The sequence below is a fragment of the Ochotona princeps genome, chromosome 24 (genome assembly GCF_030435755.1).
Source record: "Ochotona princeps isolate mOchPri1 chromosome 24, mOchPri1.hap1, whole genome shotgun sequence".
NCBI classification, from domain to species: domain Eukaryota; kingdom Metazoa; phylum Chordata; class Mammalia; order Lagomorpha; family Ochotonidae; genus Ochotona; species Ochotona princeps.
The window spans coordinates 6,678,765-6,705,517 of record NC_080855.1 but is presented as its reverse complement, the minus strand read 5'-3'; the positions used below and the strand labels follow the sequence as shown (position 1 = coordinate 6,705,517).

Here is a 26,753-nt window from a genome sequence, read left to right as displayed (position 1 = left end):
CACACATGAGCAGAGTCCCAAAGAACTGGGGTGGCAAGGCGGACTTGGCCAGCCAGATCCCTGTGCTTGCTCCGCCCCTCCCCCTGGGGCCCAGCTGACGTCACTGGGTGGGTGGGGCAGGCAGGCAGGTCTCCTTGCCTCCTCCTCCCCCAGGACAGCAGGGAGACTCCCAGCTGCTGTGTGCCCTCCTGCCAGGCGGCCGGCCCCTGCGCGGCCAGGCCTTGAAGGCATGGAACACAAGGACCAGCAGCTGGTGGTGAGCCCCCTCGGGTCCCCCACACCCCTCAGCTAGGGCCAGCCCTGCCCCTGAGATCTGGGACCCAGCATTGTCCTCCTCACCCCAGGCACCAGCACATAGCCTGGCCCGTGTCCACCAGGGGAGGAGATCCGGAGGTTAGGGGTTCGTCTGCGCGGTCGGTCAGCTGCTGGTTCACTTGCCGCATGACCACAGCAGTCATGGCTGGGTCAGGCTGACGCCAGGGGCCAAGGCCTTTCCCGCTGCTTCTGCCAGGCCGTTAGCAGGGGGTCGGGTTGGAAGCAGCTGGGACCTGAGCTCACGCCTGTGGGGGCTGCTGGCGTCTCGGTCAGCAGCATGACCCGCTGCACTACAGCACTGGGCTTGGCACCCAGCCATGTGGAGAGCTGGGGCTCAGGGTCCATCCCTGGGGTGTGGCAGACCGGGTGCTGAGTCCTTTGCCCCTCAGTGCCTCAGTCTCCCCAGCCCTGGGGTGAGGGGAGCCATCAGCAGAGGCTTTCCCAAAGGGCCCCCACTGTCACAGAGCATGCTGAGGAGCGTTGGGGACTGGGGGGCTGTTGGAGGAAGGGGGACCTGGGGTCCTCTCCTGCCCGCAGGTGGCACTCCGAATCCGCCCGCTCAGTGACGTGGAGCTGCAGGATGGTGCCACCATCATCACTCACAAACTGGGGGACCAGGTGAGGCTGGGGTTGCCCAGGATGTGACTACAGCAGCCACAAAGTACCTGGCTCGCGCCTTGGCCAGGCTGTCTTCATGGCGGAGCCCCCCTACTCAGGATCGGGAGACAGCTCAGGAATTGTACGGCATCACACAGTGGGGTGCCAAGGACGGTCCGAGGCAGTGAGCTTGGAGCAAGGTCCAGCAGGTGGGCAGTCAGGTGGGGGTCAGGAGGACTCAGGCCCTGGGCAGGAGTGGAATGAGAGGACTCGGCCGTTTCCAAGTCATGTCTGTGTCGCTGAGCGGGCCCAGGTGACGGCGATCCGCAGCCACACAGTGACTTACAGCTGTGCGCCATGGGCACCTTGCCCGAGGCTGAGCTGTCTCATCGCATGTGGGCATGCGGGGACTTGTTGGGCTAGAGCATAGTGGTATGGAGTAGCAGTTCTCCCCGCTAGTGGAAGAGCCCGGCCAAGGACCCAGGGTGAGGGTAGGGGAAACTCCCAGTCCCCAGAAACATGCAGTGGGCCACCTCGCAGCATCAGCATCCTGTGTGGTTGGCGGAGAGGACAGGCTCCCGGGGAGGATGTGTGCCCACCCCGAGGCATGCTCATGTGGGCTAAGGGCCTCGCTGACGTTGGGGCGTCGGGGGGCGCAGGGCCTGCTGCGCGCTGTGAAAGGCTGGCTCTGCAACCCGCCAGAGCTTGTGTTTCTAGAAGTTGAGGTGACTCTCATCCACCTGGTTCATTTGTAAAGTGAAGAATTCAGCGACATTATGCCCACTGTGTGTTACCACCTCACCCCAGAAATGACACTGCGGAATGTCACCGCACAAGGACCCCACGCCCTGTCCCTTGCTGGCAGCCTGTCGGGGCGGCCCTGTGCCTGAGCAGCATCTGGCATGTGGTGTAGCCTCCCTGAGTCACAGCAGGCTAGTCCGGGTCTGGCTGCTCCCAGGGACGCCGCGTTGGGTCAGCAGGCGGTGAGGCGCTGCCTGCCAGCGGTGTCTGTGCACAGCTCCCATGCTGCGTGCCTCTGGGTCCAGCCTCAGCCGGGGGCTTCCTGCTGCCCCCTGAGCGTGCCTGTCTGGGGTACTCTCAAGCCAGTGGCAGATGCTGCTGCTTTAGATTGAGAGGGATTGACACGTGTCTCAAGTGTGCTGGTTCACTCCCAAATGCCTGCAGTGGCCAGGTCCAGACTAGCCAGGAGCCAGGAATTTCATCTGGGTCTCCTTGAGGGATGGCAGGGTCCAAAGCACTTGAGCCGTCATCTGCTGGTGTCAGACGTGTGGGCGGGGAGCTGGAGCAGAGCGAGCAGCCAGGACCAAGGTGGAGCTCCCATGTGGGATGCTGGGAGCACCCTGACCAGGGGCACACCCTTGTTTACATAACTGCTGCCAGGCAGGTGGGTTCCTTTGTTACCTGCATTTTGCAGGACAGCTGAAGAGACCAGGCCGCCTCCACCAGTAGGAGCGGTGGGAGCCAGGAACACAGGGCTGTGTGGGGGAAGTGCCCGTCACCCCATCCTTCACACCGGCTTCATGCAGTCAGAGGCAGCAGATAACCTGCGTCATGGGGCAAGGGCTGGACAGGAGCCAGGAGCTGCCCAGGGGAACCCGGGTCTGCCCCTGCATTGGCTGCCCAAGAAGCCCTGGCAAGGCACTCGTCTCTGGGGACCTCGGTTTCCAAAGCCGTGAACCAGGGGAGGGTGGGCAGTCCTGGTTCTACCCAGCAGCACCCGCACCCACTCTGGTTCCTCTGAGCTGTCCTGACCCTCCCCCTCCACACACCAGTTCCCTGGGGAGGTTCATTTGAACCCGTGTCCCTAAAGTCCCTGATGTGAGATCACAGGTTCTGGGGCCAGCCTGGTGCGGAGGAACCACGTGGGCGGGGTGAGGGGGGCAGTGCAGGGCCTTCCTGCGGTGCCCAGTGGCCTGGGGCCAGCAGCTGGGCATGGGGCAGGATGGCATGCTGTGCGGAATGGGAAGGGGTTGCCAGCAGCTGGGCAGGGGGAGCTTGGCGCCCTGTGTGGAGTGGGAAGGGGTTGCTGTCCTGGGCATATGCCTGTGGGTGCTAGGCTGCAGGTGTGGAGACACTGACTCCAAAGGCAGGCGGAGCCCCGAGGCCTGCACACCCTCTCGGCCCTGGGCCTGGGGCACTGCAGGCTCTGAGCCGCCCCCCTCTGCCCGCTGCCCACCTGGCTGCACTCCCAGGTGCTGGTGCTCATGGACCCCAGTGAGGACGCTGAGGACCCACTGCGTGCCCACCGGTCCCGGGAGCGGGCCTTCATCTTCGACACCGTGTTCGACCAGCACGCCTCCCAGGTACCCACCTGCCTCCTCCCAGCCCTGTGGGGCCAGGTTATGCCTTGGGAAGACTTTGGGACCAGATGGACTCCTGTTTTTGCTCAGAGCCAAGCAGCCCACAGAGTGTGACAGGTGCCAGCCTGGACCCCGAGGCCCACGGTGACCACCAGGTGCCTTTCTGAGTGGGGCCAATATCACTCATTAGAGGCAGAGTGCTGACAGGGACACGTCAGGGGAGAGGGGAGTCAGGAGTTTTAGCACGGCCAGCAGGCCTGCTTGGAACCAGGGGCAGTCACTGCCCAAACTCTGCTAGGGTTCCCTGTCCAGAGCGGGGGAAAGGCCTGCAGGTGCTCCACGCTGCCCTCCCAGACTCGGCTCAGACTGTCCAGGAGCCCATGTGTGTTCCTATGCATCCATAGGAGGAGGTGTACCGTGCCACCACCCAGCAGCTGATAGAAGGTGTTATTTCTGGGTACAACGCAACTGTGTTTGCCTACGGTCCCTCAGGTACAGTTTCTGGGCAGGTCCCCAGGTGGGAACGGGGTTGGGGCCGTGAAACTCCAGCAGTTTGAGGCACCTGCTATAGTAGGCGCTGGAGGACAGGTGGCTGACTGCACCCCAGGTGGCGTCTCCATGGTTACAGGATTGCCAGGGCAGTGATGCCGGCGGGAGGTGAACTCGAGCCAATGCTTGGCTGCCATGGGGAAGCCAGGGCTGTGAGCAGCCCCTGCCACCCACACAGGTTTCTCTGTGCTGCCACTTGAAACCTCCAGAGGCCCTGGCCCTGGCAGGTGTCTTCCTCCCCCCGCAGGCGCAGGGAAGACCCACACCATGCTGGGCATGGACGCAGAGCCCGGCATCTACCTGCAGACCCTCAGCGACCTCTTCCAGGCCATCGAGGAGAGCCGTGAGGGCGTGGACTACAGTGTGTCCATGTCCTACTTCGAGGTGAGCCTTCCTTCTTGGCTCAGGGGTCAGGAGTGCAGGCTGAGTGGTCCTGTGCCCATCAAGTGCAGCTGCGGGCGGCACGTGTGTCACTGCGCCCCATGCTGGCAAGCCAGGTGGGGAGCCTCACTCTCAGGCCTGAGGCTGCTGGGGACTGGACACATTCCTTCACTCCAGGGTGACTTTGTTCCGCACCTTTCCAGATCTATAACGAGGTGATTCGGGACCTGCTGAACCCATCTTCAGGGTGTCTGGACCTGAGGGAAGACGCCAAGGGCAGCATCCAGGTCGCAGGTGTCAGGGAGGTCTCCACCTCCAACGCCCAGGAGGTGAGGAGCACACAGCACAGTTCCCAGCGCTGCCTGCTGGAGCGTGCCAAGCAGGGCCGGAGGTGCGGCCTCCAGCTCCTGAGGGCGGCGGAGCACCTGCACCGAGTCTGTTTCCCTCCGCCTCCCGGAGCAGGCCAGAATCCCCGTCAACCCTGAGGTGGCTCAGCTCTGAACTTCATTAGCCATCCCTGATCCTGATTATTGTCCCTTGAATGAACAGGTTGTAAATGCTTTTGCAGCTGCCCCGACCTCCCCTGTCTGCTGAAATGTATTGCCTGTCTCCTTGTGGCCCCCCGGAGTCCATCCTGACTCCTGCACCCTTGGCTCTCCCTGGCCGTGTGCCTTGTGGTGCTGGCTCAGGCCCTCGCTGGCTTCTCTGGTGGGCTTGGCTGGCCTTACCAGCGGCTGTCAGCCCGCTCTCTGTACCTGCTGGGTGGTCAGAGTCTGGCACACTGAATGGGTGCCCCCCAGGGCCTCGTCAGCTGCACGGCTGGTGGGCTCTGGCCCGCTGCCTGCTCCTCACGGAGCTGGCAGGAGGAGGGGCCTGGTCAGGCCGTCCGGGTCACCCGTGGTCCAGGGCTGCACTGGCGCTCTGTCCTCAGATCATGCAGCTCCTCACCAAGGGCAACCGGCAGCGCATGCAGGAGTCCACGGCCACCAACAGCACGTCGTCACGTTCCCACGCCGTGCTGCAGGTCACTGTGCATCAGCGCAGCCGTGGCGTGGACCTGGCCGAGGAAGTGCGCATCGGGAGGCTCTTCATGGTGGACCTGGCGGGCTCGGAGCGGGCAGCCCAGGTGCCTGGCCCTTGGTGCCCTGCACCCCATCCCTTCCAGACGTCCTGGGCACACCGCTCAGTGCCCACTGAGGGACCCAGGAGCGAAGCCAGCAAGCTGGGCTGTGGGTGCACAGGGTGCAACAGGGGCGGGGCCTGGGGAGTTTGGAGTGCCCGTGAGACCATGAGGGGCACAGGAGGTGTGAGCTTTGGGCATCAGGTGTGCCAAGGCTGTGTGAGTCCAGGGAGCTGGTGCCCACGCTGCAGGCACCCCCTTCCTTGGGCCCCTGGCTCCTCTGCCCTGTGCTGGTTGACTCCGATGAGGGCTGTGGGCACTGGGCTCCCTGGGGCATTCCTTGGCCATAGGGACCCAGCCTGGCAGTGTCAGGAGAGCAGCAGTGCCAACATGCAGCATTTCCCAACCCCCCGCAGCACACAAGGCACTCACGGTCACAGTGTATGGCGGGCAGCATCATGCCCAAGTGTGCCCCCACCCCCTGGGACGCAGTGACCGGCAGTTGCCTGGAGAGCCGTCAATGGCAGAGCAGCTGTGGCCACGCCTTTCTCTGCTGTGTGTCATGCGGTTTACACCTTGAATGGAGCCAAACTGTATCTTCCTTCTGCTGAAGGCCTGTCCTTGGGGGCAGTGTGGAACTCTGCCTCTCCTGGGCACTGGACAAGTGTCCAGGCCCGAGGCCTTCATCCCTCCAGCTATGGCAAGGGAGGCTGCTGCCTAGCTCTGGGCCTTGACCTTGGGCATATGCAATGGCCTGGCTGGGCTGTCCTCAGTGCCTGCTTGGCGCTCACAAGTGTCATTTTGACATCAACAATCCCTGGTCAAGGAAGCCCATGGCCCCACGGCCCGGGCACGCAGCATGTGCAGCCACCCATGGCCTGGCCACGCCAGCAGTGCTAAAGTGTCAGCCTTGCCTGCTGGCTCCCGGAGTAGGACCTGCCCAGGATTAGGGTGTGGTCATCCCCCAGGGACTCATAGCCTACTGCGGTGACATGGCTGCCCTCACTGCGAGGACTTGGTCGGGGATTGACATCAGCTCATGACTGGTGGGCAGCGAGCAGGAGGGAGGAGAAGAGCGAGATGTACCGGGTCCCTGAGCAGGCCTGGGTGCCAGCAGGACCTGCAGGATCTCAGGGGTGGGAGACACACCTCTGGGCGTGCAGCCTGCTCTTGGTTTGTGTTCTAGAAGGACATTTCCAGCTGACGGCCCCCCAGCCTCAGTGGGGGGCTCACAGGTGTCCCCAGCATGGCAGGGCCTACGTGAGTCTAAGGGGAGAGCTCTGAGTGACCCCCAGCAGTGACTCTGGCCCCGCAGACCCAGAACCGCGGCATGAGGATGAAGGAGGGTGCACATATCAACCGCTCGCTGCTGGCACTGGGCAACTGCATCAATGCGCTCAGCGAGAAGAGCGGCGGCCGCACGCAGTTTGTGAATTTCCGAGACAGCAAGCTCACGCGCCTGCTGAAGGTGAGCACGCTGCCTGCCCCAGGACCCGCCAGGGGCCCCGGGTCCTCCCACAGCCACGGCTGACTCCCCTCCCTGCTCGCACACCCACATGACAAGCTCACTGGCTTGCCCAGGCTACCTGTGGTCCCTTGGGGGGACCTTCATCCTGAGGGCCGAGGTTCGGGTGCCTTCGGGGCGGGGCAGAGGCCGCGCAGCTCCCAGCCTGCAGCCCGGCGGCTCCCCGAGCAGGATGCCCTGGGAGGGAACAGCCGTACAGTAATGATTGCCCACATCAGCCCGGCCAGCACCTGCTTTGAGGAGTCACGGACCACGCTACTCTACGCCAGCAGGGCCAAGAACATCAAGACCAGGGTGAGGTGCCCGCTCCCGCCTTGGCTGCTCATTCATTGGCTGGCTCCTTCGTACACTTACTGCCTTGCTGGCTCACTGGGGGGGCTTGTGGGGTGACTGCTGAGCGTGTACCCCGAGGTGAGGCATGGGTCTGCCTTCTGCTCTGCCCTGCCAGCTGGGGACACACAGCTCTCCAGGTGCCCCCTCCTGTGTCCTGGCACCAGCTCTGGCCTCCTGTGGTTGCAGGGGTGGCCCCAGGTGCTGGGGTTCAGGGGGCAGTGCCACGTGCCCTTGGACGCACCGTGGGAGAACCCTCCCCACCTCCTTTCTTGCCCTTTGGCCAGATCCCTCCCATCCCCACCTGTCTTTGGTCCTCCCTCCTTTCCTCCCTTCTCCCTTCCTCCCCAGTGGGGCCACCTGGCAATGGATTTAAGGTGATGTCGTTCCAGGGTCCTTAGTGACACTGGCAAGTAGTGACACTGGCAGCTGGCGTTGGGGCCAGACCACCCAGTCATGCTGGTCTATCAGTGCCACTGCACTTGCGTCTGAGGTGAGTGGGGACCTGGCAACACGGCCGCTGCTTAGTCCTAGACCAAGTGACTTGACAGCATGTGGGAGCAGCACTTCGGGTACTCTGAGCTGGGTGCCAGCTGTTAGGACAGAAAAGTGTGCTCGGGGCTTCCCAGTGAAGGGCAGGCTTTCAGCGTGTGATCACACAGAACTGGCGTGGGCACACGGAGGCCACCCGCACACAGACGTGCACAGCTGTCCCAAGGAAGACACAGGAGCACAGGCGAGACAGCAGTGGGAGAGCGGCCATGGCGCCAAGTTACCGGTTCAGCCAGCTCAAGGTGCATGTTTCTGGGGTGCTGAGGGGGTTCCTGGTGGTGTGTGGCCAGCCTCCTGAGAGGCCCTGTGCCCTGCCAGCTGTGAGCCCACCGTGTCTGTCCAGCCTCCTGAGAGGCCCTGTGCCCTGCGAGCTGTGAGCCCACCGTGTCTGTCCAGCCTCCTGAGAGGCCCTGGGCCCTGCCAGCTGTGAGCCCACCGTGTCTGTCCAGCCTCCTGAGAGGCCCTGGGCCCTGCGAGCTGTGAGCCCACCGTGTCTGTCCAGCCTCCTGAGAGGCCCTGGGCCCTGCCAGCTGTGAGCCCACCGTGTCTGTCCAGCCTCCTGAGAGGCCCTGGGCCCTGCCAGCTGTGAGCCCACCGTGTCTGTCCAGCCTCCTGAGAGGCCCTGGGCCCTGCCAGCTGTGAGCCCACCGTGTCTGTCCAGCCTCCTGAGAGGCCCTGGGCCCTGCCAGCTGTGAGCCCACCGTGTCTGTCCAGCCTCCTGAGAGGCCCTGGGCCCTGCCAGCTGTGAGCCCACCGTGTCTGTCCTGGGCACCCCGCTGTTGCAGGCTGCATACAATAGCCTTGGGTTTCCACTGCAGAAATGGTTTATGTTCTGCTGACGTGTGTGCCGGCCGTGTCTCCCACCCGCCCGCCGCTCTGCCAGGTCAAGCGCAACCTGATGAACGTATCCTACCGCATCGCGCAGTACACAGACGTCATCTCGCGCCTGCGCAGGGAGATCGAGCACCTCAAGTCCAGGCTCGAGAAGAAGAGCGAGCCTGCTGCCCAGGACATGCAGGGTAGTCCAGGTGGGCCGGTGCTCTCTGCACACCGTCCTTCCTGGCGTCTCTGTCTCCTTCCGGTGCGTCTGAAGCCTCGGGTGCGTGTAGCCACTCGAGGATAGTGGGTGTTTGCAGGGAGGAAGGGCTGTGGTTGGTGATAGCCTGGTTTGCATGGGTGGGAGGTGTGGCTGACCCAGCGGTAACCGGAAGCTTGGATTTCTGTGGGGCCAGTGGTCAGCAGGTTTGCATGCCATGATGGCCTTAGCAGTTGGGTCTCTGCTGGCCCTGGCACTGAGTGTGTGCGGGACGGTGGCAGGGTCTCAGGAGAGGGGTGCTCTTGAGTGTGTTTTGGGGTATTCAGGGTCCCCTTGGGGTAGTGACTACAGCGATCCTGGCCCTGGGTGAGCTGCAGTTTCTTCACCAGCCCAGCACACTTGACATCGCAGGCTCAAGACCCTGCCCTTGGAGTCAAGGGGGACAGACTGGACGAGCTGTGCACATCCAGCATGAAGCCACCTGTGGGGAGGAGTGGGTGTCACCGACTCCAGGCAGCCATAAGGCGGACTTCTCATGGGGAGCCCAAGGGCAGCGGTGATTGCTGCATGGAGCAGGGCAGGCCGCTGCGCACGTCACACAGTGCCACCTGATTGTGTGGGCAGAGCTACACAAGGGAAGCCACTGTGCTAGCAGAGCAGGCACCAGCTGTACTCCAGCAAGGATGTGCCTTCTGCCCCGCGTGGCTAGCCCACTCACCCTTCTTTGGATTTGTAAGACGCAAGTCCTGTTAACTTGAGCCCAAACCAGGCAGAGACGGTTCAGATCTTTTCTAACACACACGTTCACTCTGACCTCCACCTCCTCATCCTCCCACCCCCCTCCCCTTCATCCCATCCTCCCCTCTGTCTGTTCTTCCCTGAACCCACCATCCACACACCCTCTCATCCACTCCCTCATCCAGCCAGGCAGCCACCACCCCCCGTCACGTGTGTAGTGAGCTACTCCAGCCACTGACCCCATGATCCCGTCTTGCTGGGCGGGCCTGGGACTCGGGCCCGGCTGAGGGGGCACTGCTCCCAGCACAGCCGGCGCTCCTGCCCCCCGCAGTGCTGCTCGTCTCCCCGGACGCGGAGGAGGACGGCCGGCTGCAGATGAGCAGGATCCGGGCTCAGCTCGTCGGGGCCTTCAGGGAGCAGAAGGAGATGCGGAGCAGCTTGGTGGAGCTGGAGAATGCCAGCACTGAGCTGCACATGGACATGTCTCGCCACCTGCTGACCCTTGCTGAGTGAGTGCCCGGCAGGGCAGGGGAGGTCCCCAGGGTGCCACTGTCCGCTGTGGTCCAGCCTTGCTCTGCTGCCTTCAGGGCTCTAGCCAAGGCTTGCCTGCTCCTCCCTGCCGTTCTGTTGCAATGGCTGAGCGGGGCCAGGTGGGAGACGTGACCGCATCCCTGTGGCCTCTCTCTAGGCTGCAGCTGTGAGGCAGCCGAGGCGAGGGTGCAGAGCAGCACCCTCGTGGAAGAAGGTGGTGAGGCTCTGAGGAGGTGTGCAGCTCCTGGGCCCTCTGCACTCTGCAACCCGCCTGTGCCCCACCTCACAGGGCTGCCTGTAGGCCTGGCCGTGCTGTTTGCCAGCTGCAGGGGTGCTGCTGTCATTCGGGGCCAGCTGGGCCCACAGCCACCTGCTGCCCGGTGCTCCCCGAAGCCCTTTTCTTCTCCTTTGCCATTACCTGCCTCTCCCTGCTTCCTTTTTCTTTATAAATTGTGTTTTACTTACTGGAAAGGCAGAGTTACAGAGAGGAGAGGAGAGACAGAGAAAGAATAAGAGAGCTTTTATCCGCTGGTTCTTTCCCCAAGTGGCTGCAATGACCAGGACTAAGGCAGGCTGAAGCCAGGAGCTTCTTCTGGTCTCCCACATGGGTGCAGGGCCCAGGCACTTGGGCCGCCTCTGCTGCTTTCCCAGGTGCATTAGCAGGGAGCTAACGGGAAGTGGAACAGCCAGGTCTAGAACCGGTGCTTGTCTGGGATGTTGGAACTGCAGACAGAGGCTTAACATACTATGCCATAACACCAGCCCCAGCTCCTTTCTTAAAAACAAACAAACAAACAAAAAATGTGCTCACAGTGCGAGACTCTTGTCAGAGAAATTCTAGGTAGAAACAGACATGTCTGCCTCCATGCAGATGGCCTGGCTCCCTCAGCCACCTCTGCTACCCTGTCTGCTTGGAGCTTCTCCTTGCCGCTTAGGTTCTCTGTGGGCCTGGCACACAGCTTGGGCTGTTGCAGTTTATGCTTGCAGGGCCCTGCAGTGAGCACACGGACGCAGTGATTCAAGGCTCACGGCTTACGAGACCAAAACACAGAGGGACCTGACACAGGAGGCCAGGGTTAACCCGGCCACGGGCAGATCTGAGGCTGGAGGCTGAGCAGGCTGGGGAGTGTACCCCTGGTGTGCAGTCACACCACCAGCCCTGCTGTGCTTGACTTGCGTACTGGTGAGTGCAGCTGTGGCCGAGAGGGCTGCTGGCCAGGCTACTGCTCACATCCACCCCCGTGTGCCATGACTGCAGCTGGGAGCGGGACAGGACCCACCTCCGTGCACACAGAGGACACCAGGAGCCCGAGAAGGATGAGGAGCCCATGGATGGGGACGGTGGCGAGTCCACAGAGCCACATGAAGTGGCCCTGGCCAGGGAGGAGGTCAACCTGCTGCTGGCGGAGCAGCGGAAGACGGCAGCCCTCAAGGTAGTCACGGCGGGAGGTCCAGGAGCCACTTGCCCTGGTTGGCCACTGCATGGGCTTTTGGCAGGTGTCAGCTTGTCCTGGGGAGTAAGGTAGATATGACCCTGCGGGGCACGGGGTTTGGGGAGATGAGGTGAATGGACCAGAATCCCCCAAAGACTAAGAACTGACCTGGGCCCAGACCCAGGCTCGGGCCTCCTCCCTGAGGCTCTGGTGGCACCAGGGCCCACAAGGGTCAGTGGCTGGAATGAGGAACGCAAGTGGCTGTGTAGGTTCCACGGAAAACGCCCCGCTTGCCTTGCCCTCTGTGGGCAGGGTTTGGGTGGCAGAGCCTCCAGTGTCCGTGAGAGCCTGGTTCCCCGGGGGACATGCTTGCTGTGTGCAGTCAGCACTTGGTTCTGTCCACTCCTGTCGGCCCTCCCCTTCCTCTCTGGAGGAGGGCATCGTTCATAGAGCAGCTTCCTGTCCGATGTCTTTACTTCATCGTAGGATGATGCCAGGGCCTCTGGGCGCTCACCTCGCCTGCTGCTCACATGCAGGTGGGCGCGTCTGTGAGCGTGAGGGTGTGGAAGCAGGCAGCAGACTGCTTAGAAGCCAGCCAAGCAAGAGACTCCCAAGCTCGCTTGTGTGTGCCCCCTGCCATGTGAGGCCAAGTGGTTTCTCTTCCAAATTACAAGTCAGGTCTCCTCTGACCTTTACCAGGAAGCAGGAATGGGCTCCGGCAAGAAAGTGTGACCCTCAGGTGCTGAGCACGAGCCATAAGTGCCTGATGGGAAAAGCCTGGGGCCCCCAGGGGGTTTGGCACCAACATACAATATGATCTTCTGTTTCCATCTGCAAAGTTTTTGAAGTTTGCTGCTATGGAGAATGCAAAGGATGAGTGTGTTTGTGAACTAATTAGCCAGTATTACTGGGAGCAGGTCAGTGTGTCCCATATTCAGCTCAGGGCACACTCAGAGGCTGGGGATTGAGGCAGCTCAGAGTGGTCACAGCAAAGGGATCCTTGGGGACAGCTGGACGTCCAGACGACAGTGTCCTGAAGGAGGCAGGCTGGCCCTTGTGAGGAGGCTAGGTGGTGCCCTCTGAGCCGCAGGCAAGAAGGTGGCCAGAGTACATCTGCCTGGTGGCCCAAGGCCGGGTCCCTGACCGTGGCAGCTGTAGTGTGTCTGGGGGCAGCTGGAGTTACGCCGTCTCTTGTGGCCACCCCAGCTGTTCACCTGGCAGGCTGTGTCACAGGGCAGCTGTGGCTGATGTCTGTACATGTGTGTGTGTGCGTGGATCTGTGTCACCGGAGGCTTCCGCGGGGCCCTGCCTGGCAGGTGCAGTGAGCAGCAGGCAGTTCTCCTGGCTAAGGCTGCCCTCACAGAGTAGCAGGTGTAGTCCTCCACGCTCCAAATGCTGTGTGCCCGAGGGAGCCAGGCCCTCTGGCATGGGCAGGTCTGTGATGTGCTGGGGTGCCCCCCTTCCCTGGGGGAGAAGGCTTCCTGTGGCTCACACATGGGCATGTGTGGGGTGAGTCTTGGTGATGTGTCTGTGACAGCACTGTGTCCAGGCAGAGGTGAGGGTATGTGGTTGTGTGGACAGGAGATGATCGCCACTGCAGGGATGGCCAGGGGAGGGCCAGAGCTCATCACACAGGCCACATGGCCGGGTGCCAGGGCCAGCCGGGACAGAGGAGCAAGGGCAACACGTGGTGTCCTAGGCTGGGAGGGGGGGCAGGCTCAGGGTTGGCTCTGTGCAGAATCTCAGAGCCTCTGGGCCTAGGGGCTCTCAGGTGATTAGGGCAGGTGGACGTTGGCTAGTGCAGGAGTGACTGCGCTGTGAGCCGTAGGTGAAGCACCTGCCCACAGGTTGTCTAGGGATTGGCTGACCCAGAGGGCAGGTCCCACGTCAGGAAGCGCCCCTGGCCCAGAGAGCGATGAGCCCAGGCAACGGCAGCCCACATTGCTCCCCTGAGAGCTGGGGGCCAGCACGCAGAGCCCCAGCACCTTCCCCCGCCCTCGTGTCTCCGGCAGGCAGAGCTGGAGCAGCGGCTGGCCCAGGCCAAGCAGAAGGCCTCGCAGATGGAACAGCTGCTGCCGCAGTGCGTCACCAGCGAGGACCAGCGCGAGGTGCTGCGACTGCTGTGCCAGAAGGACCTCCTCCTCCAGCGCTACCACCAGCACCGGCGCCTCTGCCAGCAGCTCGTGGAGGGGCAGCGGCGACTCCTGCAGGGTGAGGCCTGGCGAGGGCGCTGCACGTGTGGGTGGGAAAGGCCCGACAGTCCAGGGTGGCTGGGCTGGTACGGACTCCAGGGCCCATCCCCCTCGCCCCTCATGTCCTCCAGGGAATGCTGTACCACGTCGGGGCATGGGCATGCCACACACACTCCCTTGGAGCTGTCATCTGAGTGCAGTGAAGCCTCCCTGGTCCCTAGCAACCATGGAGATTGCTTTGTGCCCTGCAGTGCGGGGTGGCCCTCCCTGGGCAGGCAGTCTCACCTCTTCCTTCCCTTTCCATTCTGTATTTATTTTTAAAAATATTTGTTTGTTTGAAAGACAGAGTTACAGAAAGAGAAGGAACTACAGAGAGAAAGATCTCCCGTGTGCAGGTTCACCCCCACAAGTGGCCACAGTGGCCGGAGGGAGCTGAGCCGATGTGAAGCCAGGAGGCCCGAGGCCTTGAGCTGTGCTCCGCTGCTTTCTCAGGCGCATTCGCAGGGAGTATTGGAAGCACAACAGCCGGGCCCCGGATGGTGCCTGTGCGGGGCACTACTGTCACAGGCAGAGGATTAACTTGATACGCCAAGCTTCTGGTCTTTTTTTTTTTAAGGTTTGTTTGTTTATTTATTTATTTGTTGTTGGGAAAGCAGATTTCCAGACAGGAGAGACAGGGAGAAAGATCTTCCATCTGCTGGTTCACTCCCCAAGTGGCTGCAACAGCCAGAGCTGAGCTGATCCAAAGCCAGGAGCCAGGAGCTTTTTCCGGGTCTCCCATGTGGTGCAGGGTCCCAAGGCTTTGGGCCGTCCTCGACTGCTTTCCCAGGCCACAGCAGGGAGCTGGATGGGAAGTGGAGCAGCTGGGACACGAACCGATGCCCATATGGGATGTTGGTACTTACAGGTAGAGGATTAGCCTGTCAAACCATGGCAAAGCACAGCCCCTCCCCCTGTGTATATTTCTTAATAGGTTTATTTATTTGTTTTTTTTTAAGATTTATTTATTTTTATTACAAAGTCAGATATACAGAGAGGAGAGACAGAGAGGAATATCTTCCGTCCGATGATTCACTCCCCAAGTGAGCCGCTATGGCCGGTGCTGCGGCGATCCGAAGCTGGGAACCAGGAACCTCTTCCGGGTCTCCCACGCGGCCCAAGGATTTGGGCCGTCCTCAACTGCTTTCCCAGGCCACAAGCAGGGAGCTGGATGGGAAGTGGAGCTGCCGGGATTAGAACCGGTGCCCATATGGGATTCTGGCACATTCAAGGCGAGGACTCTAGCCGCTAGGCCACGCCGCCAGGCCCGGTTTATTTATTTGAAAGAGTTCCAGAGGAAGGGTTGGAGACAGAGAGAGAAATCTTCCATCCATTGGCTTACTCCCCAGATGGCCACCGCAAGCAGGGCTGAGCTGAGCCAGACAAGAGGCAGCAGCACCCTGGGTCTCCTGCAAGTGTGGCAGGGCCCGGGTGCTCAGGCCACCTTCTGCTTCCCAGGTCAGGTGGCGCCCCCAAGACTCAAGCCAGCGCCCACATGGTGTCACAGGCTGAGGTTCTACCTGCTATGCCACAATGCTGGTCCCTCCCTCCGTTAAATGTGTATATTTTCATATTTTAATTTGAGGTGAAGAGACAGAGGAAGCACTGGAGAGACCTCCTAGCCACATGCCTGCAATGGCCAGGGTCTCCCATGTGGGTAGGAGGAACCTAGCCCCTGAGCCGTCACTGCCACGCCCAGGGTCTGCCTCAGCAGGAAGCTGGGCTCAGGAGCCAGGGCCGGGACTCGAACCCAGATTCTTGTGGCACAGAACAGGGGCATCGTAACTCTCGGCCAAGCACCCACGCCCCTTCTGTCCATTCTTAGAGCTCCTGTTCCGTACTGTCTCTGATTGTTTTATTTTCACATAATTTGAGATTTACACAAGAGGTGCAACACTAGTACAAAGACTTCTTCCAGTAGTAGTAATATTGCTCACTTTGACTTTTTGAGGTATTTGCTGAAAGTTCATGGAAAAATAAGTCTTTCTAAAACGCTCAGCACAGTAGCCTAATGGCTAAATCCTCACCTTGCAACCACCGCCATCCCATTTGGGTTCGTGTCTCAGCTGCTCCACTTCCCGTCCACTTCTCTGCCTGTGGCCTGGGAAAGCAGTCGAGGACGGCCCAAAGCCTTGGGACCCTGTACCACATGGGAGACCCGGAAAAAGCTCCTGGCTCCTGGCTTTGGATCAGCTCAGCTCTGGTCATTGCAGCCACTTGGGGAGTGAACCAGCAGATGGAAGATCTTTTTCTCTGTCTGTCCTCCTCTCTGTATATATGACTTTACAATAAAAAAAATAAGTCTTTTAAAAAAATGAATTTTTTTTTAATTTATTTTATTTTTATTACAAAGTCAGATACACTGAGAGGAGGAGAGACAGAGAGGAAATGGAGCTGCCGGGATCAGAACCAGTGGCCACATGGGATCAAGGCGAGGACCTTAGCCACCAGGCCACGCTGCCAAGCCCAAAAAAAATGAATCTTAAAAAATCTATTTATGGATCTCAATTTTTTTTGCTCCCAAATAAGATTATTTTTTAATTTCGTTTTCCACCAACATTGAACTCCTGCCCCTTTGGTGCCTCCTGCTGCCTCTCCCTGGCATATTTTGGAATGCCCTGAAGAGTGTGGAGCACTGAGCATGCTGATGTAACACCACCGGGCAGACCTTATTCCAACTGGCCAACATCTTGCTCATGTCCCCACGCGTGAGCATTGGTGCCTCGCGCTGGTGCCACACCTGGCCCCCAAAGGCCCGGGAGGCCACCCCTTCTGGGCCACAGGGTCATTCCATGCCTTGGCTCTGATGGAAAGCACCCCGAGGAGTGTCCAGGCCAGTCTTCCTGGGCACCTGTTCTCTGTTCTTTGGAGCACATGCCTCGCTATAACTTGCACTTGACACTTTCAGAACTGTGACAGGCATCGCGCTGCCACTGCACATCACACGGAGCACAGAGAAGCCCCTGTCCCCGCTGGCCGGAGGGCTGCCTCAGACCCCCACAGCAGTGACTCTGTCAGGCCAGCGACAGGTGTTGGGCCTGGTTCTGGGCAGGTGGGCGTTGTGCTCCATGGTTGTGCTAACCTTTGTTTCCTGGCCCTGCAGACCACGGCATCCCAGTGCCTGAGCACCTGGACAGGCGGTACTGCCTGTTCTCGCAGGAGCTGGGCGAGGGCGCCCTGGACCGCCTGCTGCTGCTGCACTCGGAGATGGCCAGCTCCCTCCGGGTGAGTCCACCCTGCCAGCTTCCCGGGCCACCGTGCGCGGCCTGGCAGCAACCCCACTGGGCTGCGCTCTACACTGGGCCCTGTGAAGGCCATCGCAAAGCTGAGCATGTCAGAGGAGGAGTGCTGGGCTGCAGGACGGGCTGGGCCTCAGACTAGGGTTCCGTTAATCAGTGGACAAGGCAAGCCCCACCCTGGTGCCTGTCTGGGATCTGGGTGTGGTTCCACAGACTAGGCCCTGGCTCACACCTGTGGCAGCCAGCAGCCTGGCCCTGGAGGCAGGATGTGAAGGAGATAGAAGGAAACCAGTGCTTCCGAGTGCAGGCTCCGGTACCTTGACAGCCCAGGGCACCGTCCTTAACAGACTCCTTAAGATACTCGAAGAGTTGGGGTTTTCCTTAGGGCTGCCATCCGGTTGGGGTTTCACAACAGGAAGACTGTGAAGCGGCTTCCGCGTGTGTCATGCAACATGAAGCCACTGTCGCCTCAGTCTTCTCAGCCGAGGTGCCACGTTCTGTGCTCCTGAGGGGAACGGGACAAGCCTGAAGCCTCGGCCAGGTCTGGCGAGGAGCACTGCTAGACAGTGTGCGGGTTAAGGGTCGGGCTGTAACCGCACAGCAAAGCTGACAGCCGAGTGCAGGAGTGCACGGGGTGTGTGCTCGCTGGAGCTGTGGACCCTGTGAGGGTCGTGAGGACTGAGGGGCTGTGAGGACTATAGGGGCTGTGGCAGCTGTGGAGGCTGAGGGGGCTGTGAGGGGTGTGAGGGTTGAGGGGGGCTATGAGGGGTGTAGGAGTTGTGGGGGCTATGAGGGGTGTAGGGGCTGAGAGGGGTGTGGGGGCTGTGAGGACTGTGGGGGCTGAGGGGCTGTGAGGACTGTGGGGGCTGAGGGGGCTGTGAGGACTGTGGGGGCTGAGGGGCTGTGAGGACTGTGGGGGCTGAGGGGGCTATGAGGACTGCAGGATCTCTGAGGGCCGTGAGGCGTGAGAGCTATGGGGGCTTTGAGAGCCATGTGGTTGTGTGGGCTGTTGGCTGTGAGGGTGGTTGGGCCTGTGGGGGCTGTGGGGGATGTGAGGGCAATGGGAACCCTGAAGCCCCTGCAGACTTAGGGCTACAGTATTAGGGTCCTGTCAAAATTTTCAGGGCCAGCTTTCCTGGGACTTCAGGCTCATTTGCCCAGAGTTCATGTTCTCATGTATCTGCTTGTATTATTTGGTGTGTTCTTGCCGCTCTTCCCAGATGTAGACTTGGTGCTCGCTCGTGCTCTCTCTCTCTCTCTCTCTCTCACACACACGCACACACACACGCACACACATGCAGGCTATCAGTTTTACAGCAGGTTAGGTGACCAGCAACACAGTGTATGGTGCAGGTTACCCAGTGGCCACACCAGTGGCCCTGGCTCCAGTACTGACTGTAACACTCGAATTCATGTTCAGAACCACAAATCCACGCAGGATAGAATTCAGTTACAGCAAGCTTTACTGGGAGTGCTCCAGGCAAGCTTCACTGGTCTGGTACAGACAGCGGGCCAGGGGCGTCGCATCCTGAGAACGTGAGGTGTCATTTTATCAGGAGGCTGCAGAGGTGAGGTTTGAGGGCAAAGGAGTGTGCCTTATATGACTCTGGAGTGCTGTAGGTTTCTTTCGACCTAGGTGAACCCATACGTCACTCTTGGCTGGGGAGGGGCTGCGTTCCGCAGGTGGGACCTTGTCAGCCACCATCTCAGCCGAATCCTGGGCTGCCCGTCATGCCTCCTGGCTGGGCTGCACACTGACCCGGCTCCCTCCGGCTCACACCCAGCCTATGCAGAAGCAGGTGTTCATGCACTCCCTTCATGACCGTGTCTCCAGGGGGTTCACCGCCTTTCAGTTCCTCAATGCCCCCTCCCCTGTCCTTGGGGACCCCCTCACTTCCCACTGCCTGCACCAGAATGTCACAGAGCTGGAGTCACACAGCCCGGGGCCCATGTAGTCTGCCTTCCCCCACAGGGCTGTGTGCAAGGTCGCCCCACATCCCCGTGTGACTTGGGAGGCCATTTCTCATCAGTGCTGAATACAGATCCATGGCCGGCGGCAGGGGTTCTGACAGTTCTGACCACCCACCAACTGTCTAAGGTCGAGGCTGTGTCCCTGGTCCCTGGTGTCCTGTGCAGCAGAGCCCCTCTCTGCATGGAACGGAGGCCAACTTGCCAGCTGCCCTGTTGCATTTCCTTCCAAGCTGTGGCCTGGAGCGATGGCTCCGTGTTCCAGGATGGCAGGGAGGACACCTGCCTGGCGGCCTCACTTAGTCCCTTTGTCCATTCCCAGGATGGCTCTGTGGTTGGTGTATCTCCCCCGCTGGGAGAAGCTGCCCGGGAGCAGCCCACTGACCTGGAGGACCTCCCGTGGGCTGCCCGGTCTGAGCTACCCCAAGAGCTGTTGGAGAGGTAAGGAGAGTGTTGCCAAGTCTCCCCACCAGGGCTCCACTGGGATGGGCAGGGCTGAGGTGCCCGTCTTGACCAGCCAGCTGGCAGAGCTTCTACCCCCTCGGGCAGTGGGCTGCCCTCCTCACATGCTGCTTTCTATGCCATGGACACAGCCCGGGAGACTCCCGCTGTGGCTGGTGCGGAGGCAGAGGCTAGGGCACCCTTTGTGTTCTCTGCGTGTCTTTGGTTCAGAATTTGTTAAAATGAATTAATTTATTTGAAAGACAGAGTGTTGGAGAAAGTGGAGAGAGAGAGAGATCTCTCCCATCCACCGCTCACAACATCTGGGGCTTTGCCAGAGCCAACATCACAGCCCGGGGTGCCATCCGGATCTCCCCCATGGTGGCAGGGGCCAGACACCCGGGGTGCCATCCGGATCTCCCCTACGGTGGCAGGGCCCAGACACCCGGGGTGCCATCCGGATCTCCCCCACGGTGGCAGGGCCCAGACACCCAGGGTGCCATCCGGATCTCCCCCCACGGTGGCAGGGCCCAGACACCCGGGGTGCCATCCGGATCTCCCCTACGGTGGCAGGGCCCAGACACCCGGGGTGCCATCCGGATCTCCCCCCACGGTGGCAGGGCCCAGACACCCGTGCTGACACCTGCTCCTCCCAGGCACCTTAGCAGGGAGGTGGGTTGGAAGTGGTCTAATCCAGCTCCGCATTGGGAAAGCAGTGGAAAACGGCCCAAGTGTTGAGCCCCTGAGCCCATGTGGGAGACCCGAAGATCCTGTAATCATGATCATCATGCCACAAGAAAGAAGCCAGGACTGGATGAACACTCCAGTGCGGAACACTGGCATCTTGGCCTCTCAGGCTGCACATGACGCCAGCCCCAGTGTGGCTTCGATTCCCAGCAAGGTTAGCAGCGCCCGCTCACATGGTCTCAGGGCCCCTCTGCAGTGAGGTTTCTCTGGCTTTGACCCAGATGACTTTGCAGTTGGGTACAGTCACAGTGTGGATGCTGCGTGGTGCCCAGGTCTAGTCCTGGGGCTGGGGAAACAAAAATGCCCAGAGCTACCCAGAGTGCAGGCGTGTATGTGTGTATGCTGCATGTGAGCACACACTGTATGTCCATGTCGTGTGTGTGCAAGGTGTGCACGCCTGACCTTGTGCATTTGTGGTGAGCTCTGCAGGTAAACACAGGCCCCGGTGCTCTCTGACCTGGGCCTCCCCTCCCCGAGCTGCCATTGTGCCTGTCTGTGAGCCTGCAGCTGTGTGAGTTGAATAAACAGGCTGGTGTCAGCTTCACTTCATGAACCAGGTGCTCCAGCCGCAGGCCGCTGGTGGGTCCAGCAAGCTAGCCCGGCTTCCTCCTAGCTGCCACCAGGAGATGGCGCGCTTCTGTCTCTGTCAGAACGCTTGCTGCAACAGTGATCCCTAGGGGGTGTCAGAGGGCAAAGGGCCCTCCAAGCTGTGGCTGGCCTGGCCAACCCGGTGGCTCCAGTTGACCCCCCACCTCTGCAGTGGTGTTTTCATGACATGCGCATGGTCAGTCATGTCACTGAACCCTGTCAGAGGCCTCTTCCCTTCCTGACCCGAGCTTGTTGGACACCCACCCTGCAGCCAGTGGCAGCGCCTCCTGAGTGTGACAGAGGCCTTGTGGCTCAGAGCAGGCCCGGGGTTCTGCAGGAACCGACACAGAGCCATGCACATCCTTGTGTCCCAGCCCTGCTATGCCTTCTGCTCTCCAAGGCCAGAGGCCTTTCAGACTGGGTGTGGCTGGGCGGAGTTGCACCTGCTGAAACCCATGGCTGGCTGGCAGGGCTGTGTGTTGATGGGTGGACAGGCCTAGCTTGGCTTTAAAACACACACAAGCATGTTGAGGTCACCACCTGACCTGACGTGAGGGCACAGTCCACCAGAGACCCCTGCTGTGGCTCCCCTGGCTGTGACTTGGGACTCAGACCTGGCAGCTGGCCCTCTGACACCTCCGTGTCTTTCCCGCAGCCACAGCGCAGGCCCTGGCTCACGGAAAGCAACACCGTCGAAGAGGCTGGGCAGGCAGGATTCCCTCCTGCCCCTGCCCTCCCTGCTCACACCTCCGGCACTCGAGGTAAAGGGTGCCTGACCAGGGCCTGGGCCCCTGCAGGCGCGTCCCTTCCCAGTCGGGTCATCCTGGCGCAGCCCACTGTTAGGTCAGGAATAGGGATAGTGGGAGGGAAGCCACTGGGTCGGGGGCAGCCCTCACCGTGGTGCTGTGGAGACGTGGTCAGCAAATGCTGCCCTTCCTGGCTTCCAGAGGCTAAAATCCCACAGTTGGCGCAATCGGGGGACCCTTGCCGGGGTCCCCCAGCTCCTGGTGTGCCAAGGGCTGTGCCCTCCTGTTCCTGCTCCCACCCTCACTTCCCAGACCTCGGTGTCCTTTCCCCCGCCTCTAGGTGGTTTCAGGCCCACCGCTCTCCTGGAAGTGCCGCGAGGTCACTGGCCATCACACACCCTTCCTTGTCCCTGTCCTTGTCATGGCTCTTCCCCTGGAGCGGTACTCATGGAGCCTCTGACCTTCCCTGCAGAGGCCGGCCTTCCTGAACAGGAAGAACTTGGTCTGCACGCTGCAGCCGGCGGCCGGCCCGGAGCTGAGCGCCTCTGCCCTCAGTGCTCAGGCCCTCCAGGAGATGGCTGCGGGCACCAAAGGCATCGCCCTCCTCGCGGCCAGCCGGCGCTCCAAGGCGCAGACCCAGGAGGGCGGCAGTGGCCGTTCCTCCCGCCACCTCCTGGAGGAGGCAGCCCCAGAGCCCAGGGACCAGAAGCCTAGCACCAGCCCGGGTCTCAGCCCTGCCCCTGGGAGGCGACCCCGAGCCAGCCCATGCAGGGAGCCCTCCAGGGAGACGGACAGGAGGAAGCAGTCAGCCTGCCTCCCCTGGAGCACGCAGCTGGTGAGTGGAAGCCGGCTGGGCCCCGTGGATGCGGGAGGGCCTCAACTTACCGGAAACAGCGACAGGCCCTCCTTCCTCCTGCTGCTGCTCTGGTTCACTCCTCAAATGGCTGTAGCCTGAGCTGAGCCTGTCTGAAGCCAGAAGCCAGCAGCTTCTTCCACTTGGTGCAGGGACCCAAGGCTTTGGGCTGTCCTCCACTACCTTCCCAGCACATACGCAGGGAGCCAAATTGGAAGCGGAGCAGTTAGGACTAAAACCGGCACCCACATGGGATGCTGGCACTGCAAGTCGGTTAGAATGCTGCACCACAGTGCTGACCCCATGGAATCTGTTTTTGGTTTTTTTTTTAAAGATTTTTCTTTATTTGAAAAAATAATTCCAGAGAGAGAGAAAGAGATCTTTTATCTGTTGGTTCAGATAAAAGATCTCTTGATGTTTGGGTCAGACCAAAGCCTGGAGTCAAGGGCTCCGTGTGGTTCTCTGTGTGGGCACTGGGGGCCCAGCACTCAGGCCGTCTCCGACTTCCCCAGGTGCTGTAGCAGGGAGCTTACCATCGTGGCCTACTTGATGTACCTACGCAGTATTTACATTTTAAATTCCAGGAAATGCTGCTGGGTGCTGAAACATGTCACTCAGGTAGAGTGCGGACACAGAGCAGTGAGGCGCCAGCCACCTTGTCCGGGTGTCCCACAATCGTAGACACAGTGTGTCACAGGGGTCCCTGTGTGACTGTCTCCCCCGCCGGCTTGGAGAAGAGTGTTGTTCATTTTCAGTTACTTTCCTGGGACACAGAGCATGCTGACCCATGGACAGCAGAAAAAACAGGGCCCAGTGTGTCACAGCGCAAGTGGTGGAGTGAGGGGCCCAGCACGGGGCGGGGCGGCACCAGCCCTGGGGAAATGGCCGCTGTCCTGCAGGTCTCTGTCCTTGTCCACTTGGTGAAGCCACCTGGAGGGTGAGGAGGGCAGGCTGCCAGGTGAACTAGTGGCCAGGGCTGGGCGGCCTCCTGCTGCCTCTGCTGGCCAGACCCTGGTCCCGTGGCACCCCAAGTGCAAGTGCCCTGGCTCAGCCCCGGAGTTCCTCTGTTCAGGGTAACTAGAGGCAGGTGCGGTGTCCAGACACAAGGTGCCCAGACACAAGGTGCCCTGGCTCAGCCCCGGAGTTCCTCTGTTCAGGATAACTAGAGGCAGGTGCGGTGTCCAGAAGCAAAGCTGGTGTGAAAGAGCCCGCAGGTGGAGACGTGGGTTTCTGGAAGGTCATGGAAAAGGGAACACAACAGGTGCCGGGGAGGACACTCCTGGTGACATACACATCTGGTATCAGAGTGTGGGGGTCAGGCCTTGGGTCTGCTTCTGAGTGCAGCTCCCTGCTCAGGCGTAGCTCAGGAGGCAGCAGTGATGACCCACGTGCCTCGGCTCCCGCCACCCACGGGGCGGCCGGGACTGATGGGCCTGGGCCAACCTTGGCAGTTGTTATATTTTGGGGAGTGAACCAGCCAATGGGAGATGTCTGTCTGCCTGTCTGTGTTTTGTTTGTTTGTTTTGTTTTGTTTTTAATAAGCAGCAAGAGATGACAAGTATATTTTGGAGCAAAACATTTTGAAAACCATAGATTACCTTTGCATAAAATGCAGTTTCTCATGAACTCTTTGAAGACCCCTCCTATGTGTAGGTTTCAAGATGTTTTATACTCACCATCCACAGCACCAGGCCCTGAATTCAACCGACTTGGAGTGTCATTGTGCGTGTGTGTGCATGTAGTATGTGTATGGCGTGTGCGTGTGTGCGTGTAGTGTGTGTATGGCGTGTGTATGTAGTATGTGTATGGCATGTGCGTGTAGTATGTGTATGGTGTGTGTATGTAGTATGTGTATGGTGTGTGCATGTAGTATGTGCATGGCGTGTGTGTATGTAGTATGTGTATGGCGTGTGTGTATGTAGTATGTGTATGGTGTGTGCGTAGTATGTGTATGGTGTGTGCGTGTGTGCGTGTAGTGTGTGTATGGCGTGTGCGTGTGTGCGTGTAGTATGTGTATGGTGTGTGCATGTAGCATGTGTATGGCGTGTGCGTGTGTGTGCATGCAGTATGTGTATGGCGTGTGCGTGTGTGTGTAGTATGTGTATGGCGCGTGCGTGTAGTGTGTGCATGTAGTATGTGTATGGCGTGTGCGTGTGTGCATGTAGTATGTGTATGGCGTGTGCGTGTGTGCATGTAGTATGTGTATGGCGTGTGCGTGTGTGTGCATGCAGTATGTGTATGGCGTGTGCGTGTGTGCGTGTAGTATGTGTATGGCGTGTGTGTATGTAGTATGTGTATGGTGTGTGCGTGTGTGCGTAGTATGTGTATGGTGTGTGCGTGTAGTATGTGTATGGCATGTGCGTGTGTGCATGCAGTATGTGTATGGCGTGTGCGTGTGTGCGTGTAGTATGTGTATGGCGTGTGCGTGTGTGTGCACGCAGCACTCGCACAATATATAACGTGTACATGTGCATGTAGAGACCTCTATTGCAAGGCATTGTTTCCCTTGGTCGAGCAGGCCGTGGAGCCCCAAGCTGTGGTGCTGGCCGCCCAGGAGGTTGGTAAGCCAGGGTCCCAGAGCCACATGTAGCTGGAGGCTGACATGGCAGGCAGCAGGCAGGGAACGGTTGTTTGCCCCTGTGCACGGCTCAGGCGGGGGAGGACAGCGTCTCACTCGGTCCCCCAGTAAATGTGAAACTCAGCCAAAGCACCTGCAGGCTGCACCGTCCCATGGGGTGGAGGGAACATGTGGCCAGAAGATAGTGTCTGTTCAGTCACTGATGGCTCACACGTGGGGCTGACACTCAGCCGTGATCCTGCCACCCTGCCCTGCTCTCTGGTTCCCCCTGAAGGCGGCCGTGGAGCAGCAGGGGGAGGGCCGGCCCTCTGCCGTGCCCACCCGATCGCCCGGAAGGAGCTTTCTTCCTCCTGTCACTGTGGTCTCCAGGATGAAGCCCAGCCACAGCCTCCATGCAGGTAGAGATGGGGCGGGCGGTGGCTGCTTTGTTCTGGGTCTCTGTGCCCAGCCCTCCGTGGCTGGGTGAATCAAGGTGGCTTCTGGTTGTCACTTTTGTGCGCTATGGATCAGGAAAAAAAAAAAAAAAAACAGAAAAACCAGACGTGTGAGTGAGGCCTCAGCATGGGGCTGAGCCCTCGGCCTGCGCTCTGGCCTCAGCTCCTCCCAGCGCCTGCTGTGAGTGCACTCGGCACCTTAGGCGCCATCGCCTGCTCCTGGCAGTCCTGGGGGCCAAGGAAAGGGCTCCAGACCACCCTGCTGGGCGTGGCAGAACTGGGATCTGGCCCGGGCTGGCTCTGCTCTCGGCTCCCCGAGTCCTTCCAGGTCTTGTGTCTCCGTGGGTCTGAGGCACCACTCTGGGGCTGGTTGAGGCTCCAGGACCGAGGACGCCATAGGCAGGGCCTGTCCTGCCTTGTGGCCTCGGGAGCGTCCAGGCAGCTGCTCTCAGTGCCACCAGCCGTCAGGTGACCAGCCTGTGACGGGTGCCGGACCTTTTTTCTTTTTTAATTGGAAAGGTAGATTTTACAGGGTAAAGGAGAGACAGAAAGATGTACTGCCTGCTGGTTCACTCCCCCAGTGGCTGCAACGGTTGGAGCTGAGCCAGTCCGAAGCCAGGAGCGTCCTCTGGTTTCTCAGGCTCTCACCCAACCCCTACTGCTTTCCCAGGATATGGGCAAGGAGCCAGATGGGAAGCGGAATGAGACGGACGTGAAATGGCACCTCTATGGGGCCCCGGCATGTGCAAGACAAGGATTTAATCACCAAGCACTGTGCCAGGTCCAGGCCCAGTTTTTAAAAACTTGAAACATTCAACAAACCAACCAACCCACTTAAAATGCTTTTTGTCCTTTTATGTTTTCAAAAGCTTTTCTCACTCTCCTTGTCCTGGTTGTGTGTTCCTAGGGCCATAAGGCTCGCCCAGCCTCACTGGGCTTGGCCCAAGGAACAGAGCCTTGCCCGGTGCGCTGCATGGTCCCTGCGGCTAACCACGCCCCTGTGCTGGCCTCTCTCCCGCAGATGACCACACACCACACGTGCCTGAGGTCAGCTTCACCTTCCCCAGCGCCGTGTGGCGGAGCAGCCCAGGCTCAAGCAGGGTGCCCCTGCTGCCCAGGGACATCCGAGGTCAGTGGCCGACTCTTCCTCTCCCTGTGCTGCCCTCAGCCTCTGGGATTTTTGTGCAGGCCCCATGGGCCAATTCAGGACAGACGGCAGCCCCTGCACACCAGAGACTCTGTGGGACAGTCCCACAGGGCCAAGGCAGTGGCCCTGGTGTGGCAGGGCAGGAGGCAAAGGGACCCCGGGCTGTGGAAGCCCCGATCCCACGAGGCCCGGCTGCCGTACATCTCCAGGCCCATGGGCTGACTGACTTATCTCCCCATCTCTGCAGGGTCCACCGACAGCATGGGCCAGCACCACAGCCCACTGCCCCCCAGCAACCCCCGAAGGCCCCAGGGTGGCAGTGCCAAGACAGCAAGAAGACTGAAGTAGATGGT

General features: G+C 60.4%; 1 protein-coding gene across 1 annotated transcript; it reads left to right on the top strand.

The window, feature by feature from the left end:
• The first annotated feature begins 229 nt into the window (after positions 1 to 229).
• LOC101532820 (kinesin-like protein KIF19) lies at positions 230 to 26,748 on the top strand. The gene is made up of 20 exons (XM_058681038.1): positions 230 to 256; positions 853 to 933; positions 3,126 to 3,236; positions 3,638 to 3,725; positions 4,030 to 4,166; positions 4,367 to 4,492; positions 5,095 to 5,289; positions 6,599 to 6,751; positions 6,980 to 7,102; positions 8,574 to 8,709; positions 9,796 to 9,973; positions 11,254 to 11,428; positions 13,441 to 13,639; positions 16,763 to 16,884; positions 19,189 to 19,307; positions 21,298 to 21,403; positions 21,861 to 22,223; positions 25,094 to 25,217; positions 26,275 to 26,382; positions 26,648 to 26,748. The coding sequence occupies exons 1-20, from the start codon at positions 230 to 232 to the stop codon at positions 26,746 to 26,748; spliced, it is 2,772 nt and encodes a 923-aa protein (XP_058537021.1).
• Positions 26,749 to 26,753: the final 5 nt, after the last annotated feature.